General features: G+C 46.3%; 2 protein-coding genes across 4 annotated transcripts; one reads left to right on the plus strand and one right to left on the minus strand.

The window, feature by feature from the left end:
• Positions 1–76: 76 nt before the first annotated feature.
• Positions 77–3,391, plus strand: ubxn11 (UBX domain protein 11; the record flags this gene model as incomplete). The annotated part of the gene is given in 15 exon segments (XM_079732485.1): positions 77–138; positions 299–339; positions 586–590; positions 594–707; positions 895–937; positions 1,059–1,138; positions 1,241–1,370; positions 1,603–1,820; positions 1,920–1,997; positions 2,084–2,183; positions 2,283–2,386; positions 2,755–2,825; positions 2,919–3,071; positions 3,211–3,367; positions 3,371–3,391. Coding segments are annotated over 15 exon segments (1,377 nt in total).
• Positions 3,392–3,498: 107 nt separating this feature from the next.
• cep85 (centrosomal protein 85) lies at positions 3,499–12,685 on the minus strand. Of its 3 annotated transcripts, none has more exons than XM_079731657.1 (13): positions 12,648–12,685; positions 10,789–10,916; positions 7,573–8,348; positions 7,334–7,473; positions 7,135–7,252; positions 6,850–7,035; positions 6,568–6,720; positions 6,048–6,202; positions 5,841–5,958; positions 5,707–5,757; positions 5,486–5,593; positions 5,106–5,343; positions 3,499–4,832 (listed from the first exon to the last, which is right to left on the minus strand). In XM_079731657.1, coding segments are annotated over exons 1-13 (2,337 nt in total). In that variant the 5' UTR covers positions 12,650–12,685; the 3' UTR covers positions 3,499–4,668. The 3 variants fall into 3 exon arrangements, with proteins under 3 accessions (XP_079587783.1, XP_079587784.1, XP_079587785.1); XM_079731658.1 differs by lacking the exon at positions 12,648–12,685 and adding an exon at positions 11,860–11,960; XM_079731659.1 differs by lacking the exons at positions 10,789–10,916; positions 12,648–12,685 and adding an exon at positions 9,240–9,335.
• Positions 12,686–12,727: the final 42 nt, after the last annotated feature.

Consider the following 12,727-nt stretch of genomic DNA (forward strand, 5'->3'; position numbering starts at 1 on the left):
TTTTTTCAGTCTGTGAAGGAAGGCGCTTGTTCATTTAAAAAGCCAACTATAGTGAAGCCCTTCATTTATAAGCAGAATGACCTCGCCTTTATCCTTGTTGAAGAAACAAAAGCGCGTTGCTTTGCCGGGACCCAGCGGGTGAGCTTTATAAGGTTTTTTAAGGTTCAGGCTATGGCTGGTTCTGCATGGCTGCAGGCCATAGAGAGATCAATAATAACTATGAGCCTGCCTGCCAAGAAGAGATCAATAATGTCTGTAATGTAATCTATATTTGAAGCTGGCTATCTTTTTTCTACAGGGGCCTGAGCAGTGATGCATTTAGGGGTCAGCTGTTCCCAGGTAGGGTTACATGTATAACAGTCTGTACATCATGTTTTTCTGTATGCCTGATTCTAAACTACTAAAAGTAGTTGATTTTGGTAAATGTACAACAAGGCCTAATTGATTCAACTGAAAAAGGCAAAAAAAAAAGGTATTCATAGTTCATAGTCATTGTATTGCAATATTATTCCCCAAGGGATACATATATATACTTAAAACAGAGCTACGTGATAATAATCACCAAATGATTACATCATAATGTAGAAGTCTGATGTTGTCCACCAGAAGGTCCGCCCAGTGACCTGGAGCTCCTGTCCTCCATGATGCAGAGATTGACTCAGCTTGAAGCGATGGTCAAGAGCCAAGCAAAGGAGCTGGAAAACAAGGTGAGCCCTTACCAGATCCACCAAGAGACATGTCTTAACTGGTTAAATCAATTCAATAAAAAACTATTTATTTGTATCACTGCTTTTGCACCAAAAAACTTAATAAATCATTGCTTGATCAAAGTACTTTTTATATTGCTTAATACACTTTCTCAACCGTTTTTCTTAAATTCTTTATCATCCAAAGGAGAAAAAGATCACAATTCTGGAGAGAAAATTAAACCTCACAGGTAATTATCTAAGGAGGATTTTCCTGATGGCAGTAAAAAGCTTATGACCACGGTTATGTTTGCAAGGTGCCTGATGAACTAACTCAATTTGGCCTATCTCTGTATTAATATCTGAAATTAGAGCCAAGGAAAGATGTGGCTGACCAAGAGGATCTTATGAAGACCTGTCGCCGGCTCCACACTCAAGTGACTGAAATGGAGGTACTTCCATTGACGATCAAAGAAGTACAATACAAGGAACCCATAGTCTCAACATCACTGGAATCATAACATCAACCAATAGAGCACTTTTGTTCTGGGCAGAACTTCCTCATTGACTACGGTCTGATGTGGGTGGGAGATGGAGAGGTGAGCGATGAAACCTTCCAGCTGGAGGTGGAGGAAGCGGAGCAGGAACAGTCCCAGAGCACAGAGAGAACCCTATGGCAACCAGGTTGTTCAACCAGTTTAATACAAGAATATGTTGAAGCTTTAAATGTGCTGAATGTAAGATTGAAGAGTTGTAAAATCAATATTTCTATATATATATAGATATCTATATAGATCTATATCTACATCTATGTAGATATATCAATATCGCTGTATATATATATGTGAATATTTGTGTGTGTGTGTATATATATATAGTTAATGGCCATTAGTTATCAGACCATTCTCTCTTCTAGACACCTCTGCAGTCGCCGGCTTCCAGGTGAACTTTGACCTGCTCTTGCAGAACATCAGGCAGCTCAACCTCCTGGCAGGGGAAGGGGAGTCCTTTGTTCAGCCCACGGCTGTAGGAGCTCAGCTGGCTACAAGGGAACCCATTCAGCTGCGGCTGTACAGTAACGGCATCCTGATGTTTGAGGGGCCTTTCCGCTCTCACCAGGAAGCCAGTACACAGGTAACCTCATTAGCAACCCAGACAATATATTCTCAATAGATTAGATAGAAATAGATCATTACTTTCTTTATGACATCGATATTGCTCTCGGCTTCACAGCGGTGCCTGCAAGATCTGATGGATGGATATTTCCCCTCTGAGCTGCAGGAGAGATTCCCTGAAGGAGTGCCTTTTCAAGTGTGTATACATCTAGAGCCTGACATTCAAAAGGTTTGTTTGTTGGTTGAGAGATCTACTTATAATTGTTTAACCTTGTTTCCCAGGTCCACGACAACCGACATGAGGAGTTCATCGACAGGCCACTTTTCTCTGGAAAAGGCCTAGCTGTTGGTGCAGTGAGAAACACTATATCCTCTGTCCCTGGTGCGTTCACAGCTCAGCACATTTCACAACGTGCAGAAACATTCTGAACTGTATAAATATTCTGAATGATCAAAAGGGCTGATTCAACTTGATTTACAGGCAGAAAGTTGACTAAGGACCAGTTTCTGAACAGATTGCCGAAGGTGGTAATAAAGGGTGGTAAGGTGATTGATATCAGGAGCTCTGTGGAGGCTACACTGCAGGTGAGGCTAAAAGGCGGTCTGATAAGAGACTTATCAAACTGAAATGGTTCCCACATTCACAGCAATTGTATTACGTTCTCACCACTATACACACTGTTTTAATCACACACAGAGGGTGCATTAGTGGGCTTTTGTAAATAACCGTTGACGTTTGTCAGGTGACCTAGAGCCAGGAAGTAATTGAAGCAATGCAAACAGTTGTATCAGCATACTGTTCATGTTCCTTCTATCATGTTGTCGAATGTTGCGCATGTACATGTTTACAGTTAGCATTAGGCCTCATTGTTGGTAAAGCTCTGGAAACTATGCCTTTTCTTCTAATCAGTCTTTTACCTCATTTTATCATGTGATCAATGCTTTTTAAAAAGGGTTCATCCAGCGGCCAGAACAGTCCGGTAATCTTCATAGACACTCCAGCACTGAGGGCTATGAATGAGAGGTACTCATCCCTTTATCCAGCTCGTCTTGTTCTAGAAAAGAAGAGCCTTGTTCACCACATATTAGCATAAACACAACAAACTCTCACACTCAGGCTGGAGATACGTGGCTCCAGTAGTCACCCGTCTGCTGATGAAGATGTGGCTACACTGCGGGTCAAGTCTGAAGACGGCAATCACAGTTACATTCTGAAAATGCACATCTCAGAAACCATAGGACACCTGCGCCAGTACCTGGAGAAACACAGGTGAGGCTGACCATATCAAAGCAGAGGACACTTATCTTTAGTCTTATCTTTATCGGTTATTTGTACTGAAATAATGAAAGCACTGAAGCGATGACCGCCAGGTGTAAACAAAAGGCTTTCCTCATTTCCTGTGTTGCAGAGGGAAAGCTGTTCCTGAATATGACGTCTTCAGTGTGTTCCCACGGCGATGCTACAGTGATGAATCCCTGACACTTGCATGTTGTGGGCTAACACCAAGTGCTACTCTGCTGTTGAGACCTCAGAAAGCCTCTTCCCAAAGTACTGATCCCTCCAATTAAGCAAAGCTAAAGATTGCATAATGAACCGTAACTGACAAAAACTATGTTTAAGTCCCTGGTGGTCAAAACTAGAAGCAAGCTGGAATTATGGTTTTCCTACCAGAATAGTTTTTAATAAAGTCTTTATTTCTAAGTTTCGAGTCAAGGGCAACCATATGAAAATATAAACATCTCTTCCATTTGACAAACATTAGAAATGGTAAGGCATGTGGTAGCAGACTGCAAAACAAATAAAACAAATGCTAGCTAGCCAACACTGTTATCGCTCCTCAATAGATCCTCTGTGCTTGATATCAAGTATCTTGTATTATAACCAATCACCAGAATAATAAGCAACAACACACAACAAAAAAAGACTGAATCCAAGTGTAGTGTTTATCCTGCCTATACAAAGAGTTGCTATCCTATATAAGCCAATTGAAACGTAAACGCTGAGTGACATCCTCTAGATAGGGCTGAGTCTACCTAGAATCACAGGATGTAGCTGCTCTTACACAGTTCATGTTTCTACAAAGAACAGTGAACAGGCCTCTTCAGGCCTCGGGATAGCCCTGGAGTATTTGTTACAATCACAGTCTGGGAATGTACTGATTATTATGTTTGCTGATACACCAAAAAGGTGGGAGATTAAAGAGTTAATGGCCAATTGTGCTTTAAAGTTTAAATTAATTGAATTTACAAACATCACAAGCAGAGGCACGCTTTGGATTAATTCACTCAAAACACGGCCTTACTTTGGAAGAACACAAAGTTAATTCAAGGAGAAAATACCTCTGCTAAAATGTTCTTTCTTGCAAACTCCTAGCACTGCTACCGTCTTCTGTAATACTACACCGTCCGCCATCTTTAATAATGGCATAAAATGTAACCATTCCAGTTTAATGCACTCAAAAACAAAAACAAGTTATTTCCAGTTGATTGTCAACCACGTCCTGTTTTCCCCTCCAAGAGAGAAAGTAAGATATTAATAAGTTATATCTACGGCGATAGTTACTGATATAAGAAGACAAAATCTATACATCGTTGACAAAAATAAAACACTTTTTCGGCAAGCGTAATGAAACCATTCAACAGAAAGAAAACACACAGGACACTGATACATCCGTCACGGCCGTTCAGTTCCTTCCATTTACAAGAGGTTGGACTGAAACGATTAGCTGCGGGATGAGTTCCAAACCACTGGGACACCCCAGAAAAACGTATTGGAGCACAGCTCGGGCCGAGGAAAAACAATGTTAAAAAGGGTACCAGTCCACATCCAGAGTTCATTCATAACGTCCTCCTGGACGGAGGAGGGGTCATTGGGTGGTGCAGTTCTCCCCCATGTCCTGTGCGTAGCGGTCGGAGACTGTAGTGCGTAGTTCCTCCACGTCCCGGCGAAGCTGCTTTGCCTCGACCAGCTTCTTCTGCAGCACCTCGGGACTCAGCCAGTCCTCCACCTGCTCTCCCGCCGTGGGGGGGCCTAGACCGCAGAACAACCACAGAGTCATCGACACAACCTCTACACCAGGGGTTCCCCAACTGTCTCCAAGTCAGAGTCTTAACGCAGAACTTAAGACCTGACCAGGGGCTTCCCCAAACCGTGTCCATGCCGTGACCACTACTTACCCTTGGCCCAGGACCCTCCAACCATTATTTTGCAGTGAGATAAACAACACAATAACACCAAAACACTTTCTAAAAGGTCTAAAGGTCTTAGGTGACGTCTGTCGCGACCTAGGCCAGCGCTGCCTACCCGTGATGCCCAGCAGGAGGGAGAGGTTGGGGTCCTGTCCCTGTGAGCGCTGTGTCAGCACGTTGCACAGCGAGCGCAGGTCACACAGGCACGAGGACATCTCGCCATGCAGCCGCTGCGTGAGGCGGCCCGCCGCGGGCTGCGGGCCGGACGAGGCCTGGTGCTTCCACTCGCCGTCCGCCACCCTCTCCTGCAGGGTTAGGTTCTGCTCCATCAGGTCCTGGTTCTGGACGCAGAGCTGGAGCCATGGGGGGGCAGACGTCGATAGTGTTAATGGGAACGCGTTTCCTGCTTTCTTTAGTTCCGATGAGTGGTGGGAGACCACAGCTAACCCAAAAAGAGTTCTCTTGAACTGAGCGTCGGTTCAAGTCGCAGCTCACCTCCTTCATGGCGGTGCGGAGCTCTAGGAGGCTCCGTTCCTTGGAGAACACCTCCTCTCTGAGCGCCAGGGAGCCGCTGTCCTCCTGAGACACCTGCTCCTCTAAAGCCTTTATAAACACACACACACACACACACACACACACACAAAATTAACTAAACTATCCTGACTAGGCTGTGTGATAGTGACAACATCAAGCAACCCTCGTGAACTCGTCAATACCCGAAGCTGGGATCCGAGCTGTTCCATCATCCTGTGTTGCTTCTCTATGACCTGCAGAGAGAGGACGTTATTACACAGAGGCGGTGATTCCCTTCTCGTCGTGTTACACGCTCAGATGAGAGCAGAATAACCACCTTCTTGAGCCTCTGCTGCTCATCCCTCAGGACACCGTTCTCCGCCCGGAGCGCCTCCGCGTCCAGAGAAGGCAGCCGTGCCCCGTCCTCCAGGCCCTCCTGCACCCGCTCCTGCAGACTAAGTGCACAGGGACCGACGGGTCAGACCCACCCGTGTGCTGAACTAGAGCGTCCTGAACCCCGGGGTCAGTGAGCGAGGGAGCGTACCTGGTGACGGTGGTCAGCAGCTGCCGCTCCTTGCGTCGCTGCTCCTCCAGCAGGGCCTCCTTCTCCCGGGCGTGTGACCGGGCCTCCTCCAGGCTCACCCCCAGCTCCCGCAGGCGGCCCTGCAGCTGGGCCGCCTTCTCCTCCGCCTGCAGCAGCTGAGGACCAACCAGTCAGTCACGGGACGCACTTGTTCCCTATGTAGTGCACTGAACCCTAAAGTGTTGAACTGTTGTGTTGTATTGTTCGAGTGCACACATCTGGCTCCCTACAGAGTGCAGTACTTAATACCAGTGATACCACACTCAGTTCCCCACTTTATCCCATGTGGCATAGCAGTTCCATTGTCCGTGAGTCATACAATGGCGATCATTGTTTGACGGCTTGTTTATGCGACCATAACCGGGCACACCGAAGGATTGACGACACCGTCTGCTGAAGCCCCAGTCTGGCGAAGCAGCCCAACGGACTGCACCCTGAATGGTGAGTTCAGGCTATGGTGGTCAGTGGACTGCCTCCTCACCTGTTTGTTCTGGCTCTGGTAGTCCTCCATGGTGGGCAGGTCTGCTAGGTAGCGCTCCAGGGTCTCAATGCGCTGTTGCTTCTCTCTGTTCTGCTCCGCCTCCTTCTGGCACTTCTTCTTCAGGTTGTTGATGTGCTTGTCTCGACTGCGGATCTGCAAAAGGGTCACGCACGCGTAGGAAAGAAAGGGGCAACGACGACGAGGTTATGACTCCCATCCGAAAGGACCTGGGTTCTTCCCCTACCGCTCGGACCAATAAGTCCCGATCACCGCGCCGCTCACCCTCTCCTCCTGCTTCCTGAGCTCCTCGCCGTGCCTCTCGCCGCTCTCCCTCAGCGCGTCCGTCAGGCGCCGCGTCTCCGCCTCCACCGCGCCCAGCCGGCGCTCCGCCTCCGCCTGCTCCTGCGCCGCGCAGTCAGCCCGCTCCGCAAACTGAGCCCGGAGGAAGGCGTTCTCCCGCTGGACCTCCTGTGAGCGGGAAGCGCAGTCGGGGCGTTAGGAATCCGACGAACCGGAGTCACACCGTCCGCAGCCACGCACCCCCCCGGCGAGACACACACCACCGACCTGCAGCCGGAGCATGCACACGTCGGCGTAGGGGGCCCCTCGGCCCAGGAGGGCCCCGTGGACCTGCAGCTCGCTGTCCCTCAGGCGCTGCTCCAGCTGGACCATGTGCTGCTTCTGCCTGCAGCCCACACGGGGTTATTAGACTACTGACAGACACTTTGGATCACATTGTCGACCGTGTGAACCGCGTGACGCTCACCTCTCGATCAGAATCTCCTTCTCCTTCAGCAGCCCCTCGTTGGCTTTGATCAGAGTCTCCCACTTCGCGGCCTCAGGGTGTAGGGAAGAGGAGTATAACGAAGGGTACGGGACATTGATGCCCAACCCAGAGGACATTAACTATGGCGGCATGGACACAAACACAAGACGTGGTTTTGGTTAGAAAATACCTAGTGATTATTTTCCCAATACATTTTCGGTATGCCTTCATTTGCTCACCTGCATTTGTTCCACTTGCAATCGCAGGCTCTCCAGCTGCTGCTTGTGCTGCTGCTGCTGGTGACAGCTGGACAGAGCGCTGCATGCGTCCTGAAGGCTCTGAGCTTCATAGGCGTTGGCCGCTGCGTGCTCCCGCAGCAGAGCCTGTGCCTGCAGGGGGCCCAGGGAGCTGGGGTAAAGGCCCGCTGACCCGGCCGCACCGGCCTGGCTCCCCCTGCAGGCCTCGGACCTGGCCTCGGGGAGCACTTTGTAAGAGTTCTCCATGCTGCCTTTGTAGGCCTCCGTCCCGCGGTCTAGGCCGTCCCCGCGGCCGTGGGACTGCATCCTGAGTCTCACGTCGGGACACATCCCGCCCATCAGAGCCGTCTGGTTGAGGGTGGGCTCCACCGAGGGGGTGTCAAACCTCTGGCTCTCATCGAAGCGGGTGTGATCCCCCGAGGGGAAGAGCGAGTGGTCCAGTCCGTTGACGAGGCTGCGGAACCTGCTCAAGCAGTCGGGCTTGGGCCCCGTGGGGTCCCCTCCACCGCCGCCGCCCTGAGCGTCCAAGTTGGGCGAGGAGGCAGACTTGGAGAGCGAGGAGGACTTGGAGTTGGAGCTGGAGCTGCTGGAGGTTCTGGAGCCCGAGGAGGGCCTGTGAAGCTCAGCGCTGGCCTGGGGCTCCTCCGGGGCGCGGAGGTGGGGTTCGGAGGCCGTGGAGGGCATGACATGCGCGGTGGGGATGGGAATCTGACTGCGGATTGGCTGGAAAGAGGGGCCGCTGCCGACCCTGCAGAAATCTGAGGCGACATAGTGAAATAAATCGACGGTTAAAAACGACCTAGGAGTTGCAATCCTGTGCTGTAATATCCAGATGTTGCATGTTATGTAAGGCAGAGATGTGTAGTGACATTGTATTTAGGGTAACCTTGCTTTTGATTAAGAGTTGCTATTAAGAGGCTATTATTGGTTAACATCATGTGACTGAACCATAGCAGAAAGACCCAAAATAGAATTGAGCAATACCTTCAAAAACATGTTTACTTGGTGGTGTGTTAACAGAATACACTTATGTAAATTAAATAAATATTAATACTTGGTAAGATATCAATCTTCAAAGCATTACAGGAACAGACTTGTGTGATGTTTATTTATATTGTAAATAGGCAATTATTTGGTATACAGTTCTCTCCCTCGGGCAGTGCAATTCAACTGTCAGAGTGGCATGCTGCGTTCATAGATTGAGTTCAACTGTGGCCATTACTATATGAGGTTTCATGCCGTTATACAATAGTGTATATATTTTGTCATAAGTACAGAGGGAAATTAACTGCTATTAGTTAAGCAATACGGTGCTCTGTCCCACATTTTCCTGCATTTAAGCATACCGAAATATAACCATCTGAGCAACAACAACAAAAATAGACTCTACGTCACAACAAGGCAATGTTTTGATGCTGGTTATTAAACGACTTCTAAAAGACATTAAAAAAAAGTTACCAGATTTCTTGACAACAAACAAGGACGGACAAGCACCCTCATATTAACAGACACACACTTTTAGTCACGCTTTCTCAAAGATTGACAGGACCTTGGCTAGAGGCAAGAGCAGAAAAATCCACTACACATCTTGACAGTCGACAAAACAAAACCATGTGACATAAACGTTGTTTGAACAGAACAGCACAAACCTGAGTGTCACTCTGCATTCATTCCACCACAACAAACTCGTTAGCTGGGGCATGTCTTCACAGCTGAGCCAAGCCAAACATCCAAGCACTTCAACCCCAACCAAATGTCTCCCTTCTGCATTTCTTTACACTGCGAAGAATTTACTCTGGACCAAAGACCCGACAGCGGAGCGGTAGGCCGGCCCTGTGCCCAAAGACGTATTGTCCGGTGGTTTGACTGAACCCCATCTGTACCCAGAGCGGAGCAAACAGGCACACAGGAAAGGTTAGTGGTATTTATAGCCCACCTCTCAAGTTACAGGGTGATCTGTGGGAGCCGCTTATTTAAGCACCTTGCCTCCACCCACTGTGTCACACATCACACGTGTGTACGGCCAAAAACATCGGCTGAATGAGGGAGGTGCACTGCTGTTCGTCAGGTTGAATCAAAACAACAGCCGCCACTTGTACGGTGGAAAACTTTCCGAGTATCAACAGAACTCCATAGGTTATAACTAGCACGGTATTTTTGGCAGCCATACACGAGCTGCTATGATCTGATCAAAATGAGTAAGGTGCCTCCAGGCTCCACTGATTCATAGCTGGCTGGAACAAGTCTAAACTAACTCTGACGGAGAGCGAAAACCCTTTGGAAGCATTAATCTTTCAAACTCTCCCCACTAACTAAAGAAGCACAGCAATCCTATACAATCTGGATAGTTAATCCTACATTAGCTTTATAGTTTTAGCTAGTTATTACCTCAGGCTATCGAACTGACTCAATCTAGACGTTAGCCCGTATTTTAATTAAATATGAAAGCAGGTTGGATCTCATACAGGTTTGTCAGGAACTATTACCTCTCAGTATACAGTCATTATTTGTTGATAGCCAGGTTCTATAGCATGCAGAGGGCTCCCACTCAGGGTCAACCAGCCCTCCTGATTTTCCATGTGGCCACCTCACGTTGCCTCCTACCTCCTAATTAGATCCAGCACCAACACACTGTAGCCAAGCCTTGAGGCATATTTGGCCAGGAATATAATCTGCTGCTTCAAATCTTCTGGGCATCAAATGATCTTGAACACATCTCTTCACTCTATAAATAGTCGGGGAGGACAACAACACGCAGAAGAAGGGACGATCCCTTACTCAATCACAGGACAGAAAAAGCATAATTTCTGCAAAAACATCTGCCAACAGACATTCCAGGGACTCCCTAATTACAAGTTTGAAGTGGCTGAAACCTCTCCTTGTTTCTCAGTCAGTTTAACACCTGATCTTTACAGTTATTACTTTTCTGAGTTATTAAACACCTGATCTTTACAGGAAATGAAATATATGGAGAGCACTTATGAGAAATGTCCTCCATTCAAGTAGAAGTATAATGTATTAAAGATAAACTATAACATGTTGAAATCCATGGCTCCATAGCTCTCAGACCAGCGTTCTTCTATTCTAAAGCATATATGTAAGCAGTCAAGTGTAAAATGAGCATCATCCACAGGAAGGACACTTTAAACCCCCCATGACATAACACATAGTGGAGGGAGCGAGGAAGAAAAGCGTCACCTTCTGTGCTGTCAGATGTCAAGGCTCCACCCCCAGTGTCCCCACTGTCTGCCGTTCCAGGCTGCCGGCCAAATCGACTCTGGAACTTCTCAGACACAGCTGGTGTCTGCCACTCCATGTCGGGGAACCTGACCAACATATATTTATGTAATATTAAGCCCTGTAAACAGTGCACCATCCCCCCGGCCCAAACGCATCCTAATCCATGTATGCGTTTGCAATTCCCCCCCCCCCCCCCCCCCCCCTCTTATTTGTTAAGATTAGAATACCTTTATATTTTTGCAAATCTTCACTTGTTAATATATAATAATAATAATAATAATAATAATAATAATAATAATAATAATAATAATAATAATAATTGTATTCTCCAACATTTCACAACCAGTTTGAGCAAGTCAGTGCAGGTTTTTGATAATGTTTGGTGACAAGAGGTAGGGATGTTCTAGTCAACCTGGTCCTTGCTACAGACTTAACCTTTAAGGTCTCATCCTAAAACTATCCTGACTCATGATAATCGTAGAATAGCACTGGCCTCATTCAGGGAAGATTTCTTCAACATATTGAACTCATCATGATACTGAATAGACAACTATCAATGTATTTCCAGACCCAACACAATCGACCATGAATGCTTGTCTTATTGATAACCATGCCGACTAATCGTTCTTATTGATGACCAGTTACCAGGTATAGCTAGCTGGTTCGCCTATTTCTTAGTGATCATTTACCAGGTTTAGTTCACCTAATCCTTCTTATTGATGGCCATTTACCAGGTACAGCTAGCTACTACTAGTTCACAAAAGTTAAGTTTCATATCACGTCCTTCTTCAATTGCCTTCCTAAACATAGCTAAAACCTTGACTTAATACATGCAGTTAAAATAACTTACCAACATTGGTAGTAAAACTAACTTACATGTTACAAAAGAAAAAACAAAACAAATGCTCCCAACGTTAAGTGACTTAACGTTGCGGTTAGCTCCTCAAGTTAACTTTAACATTTCCTTACTAATTCCAGTTAACTTCAATTGAAACAACAAACTATTTCTAAATAAGAAATGTACTATACCTTTTAGAAGATATACATAGATGACCAGGGTTTTAATAAAATGTCGAAAAGAGCTGTGATGTTGGCGAGATGTCCGTCCAGATGGGCTAGTAACCAACAGCTATTCAGCGCATGCGTGCTAGTCTGACAAAACGAGCGCTTGTTTCGTAGCTCGGCGATCCCCGTTAAATGGCCGTTAGTGTAATGACTTGCTTTTTTTTATTATTATTTTTATTTCCTTTTCAAATACTTAAAAACAAACAGTGGTTCTAGTAATAGTCCAGGATTATATGTTTTATAAAAAGATATCTACATGTTTGTATTTTCTGTGTCATTGGACGACTATACAGTAATTTGCTAAAACTCTATACCAACAAAACAAGTGTACCCAGTAATAGATCCCAAATTCAAAGTTCCGTCCATAGTGCATGCTAATTTCAACCTTTTCAAAATAAAGGACCATTGTCAATATCTGTCAGAGTAGGACTACAACCATGGATGTTTGCAGTACCAAAGGCAGTTGATCGAGGCTGCTGCAGCCCTCTGTTTATGTTATATCCGCGATGCCTCAAACAAAAGTCCATTCAGCAGGAAGGGCCTCTCACACAACGATTAACAGTAACAAATTAATTTAAACAGGGTGCAAATGTACGTTTAGAAATCAGTGTACATCTGGTCTATCGATACTCGGATTTAAATTATTACTTTTAATTAAATACATTTTAGGTAACATTAACATTCCTGCAGTCGCAAGATAAAGCAGTTAACAGAATAAAATGGTTAGTGTAGGAATCCAGAAAAACACTTACATACGCTATATTCGTAACTGATAATCAAAACCAACGCGTTACTCCTTCCACGTTAGTCCATGTTCTCTGTGGGAGGTTCA

Source organism: Pollachius pollachius (genome assembly GCF_949987615.1).
Source record: "Pollachius pollachius genome assembly, chromosome: 1".
Lineage (NCBI taxonomy): Eukaryota > Metazoa > Chordata > Actinopteri > Gadiformes > Gadidae > Pollachius > Pollachius pollachius.

Bases quoted from the DNA above. Each gene is read 5' to 3' on its own strand.
- cep85 (XM_079731657.1), bottom strand. The intron at 8,349-10,788 runs GTGACGCTTTTC...ATGTCGCCTCAG, and splicing joins GACATCTGACAGCACAGAAG to ATTTCTGCAGGGTCGGCAGC. The intron at 4,833-5,105 runs GTAGGCAGCGCT...TCTGCGGTCTAG, and splicing joins CCTCCTGCTGGGCATCACGG to GCCCCCCCACGGCGGGAGAG.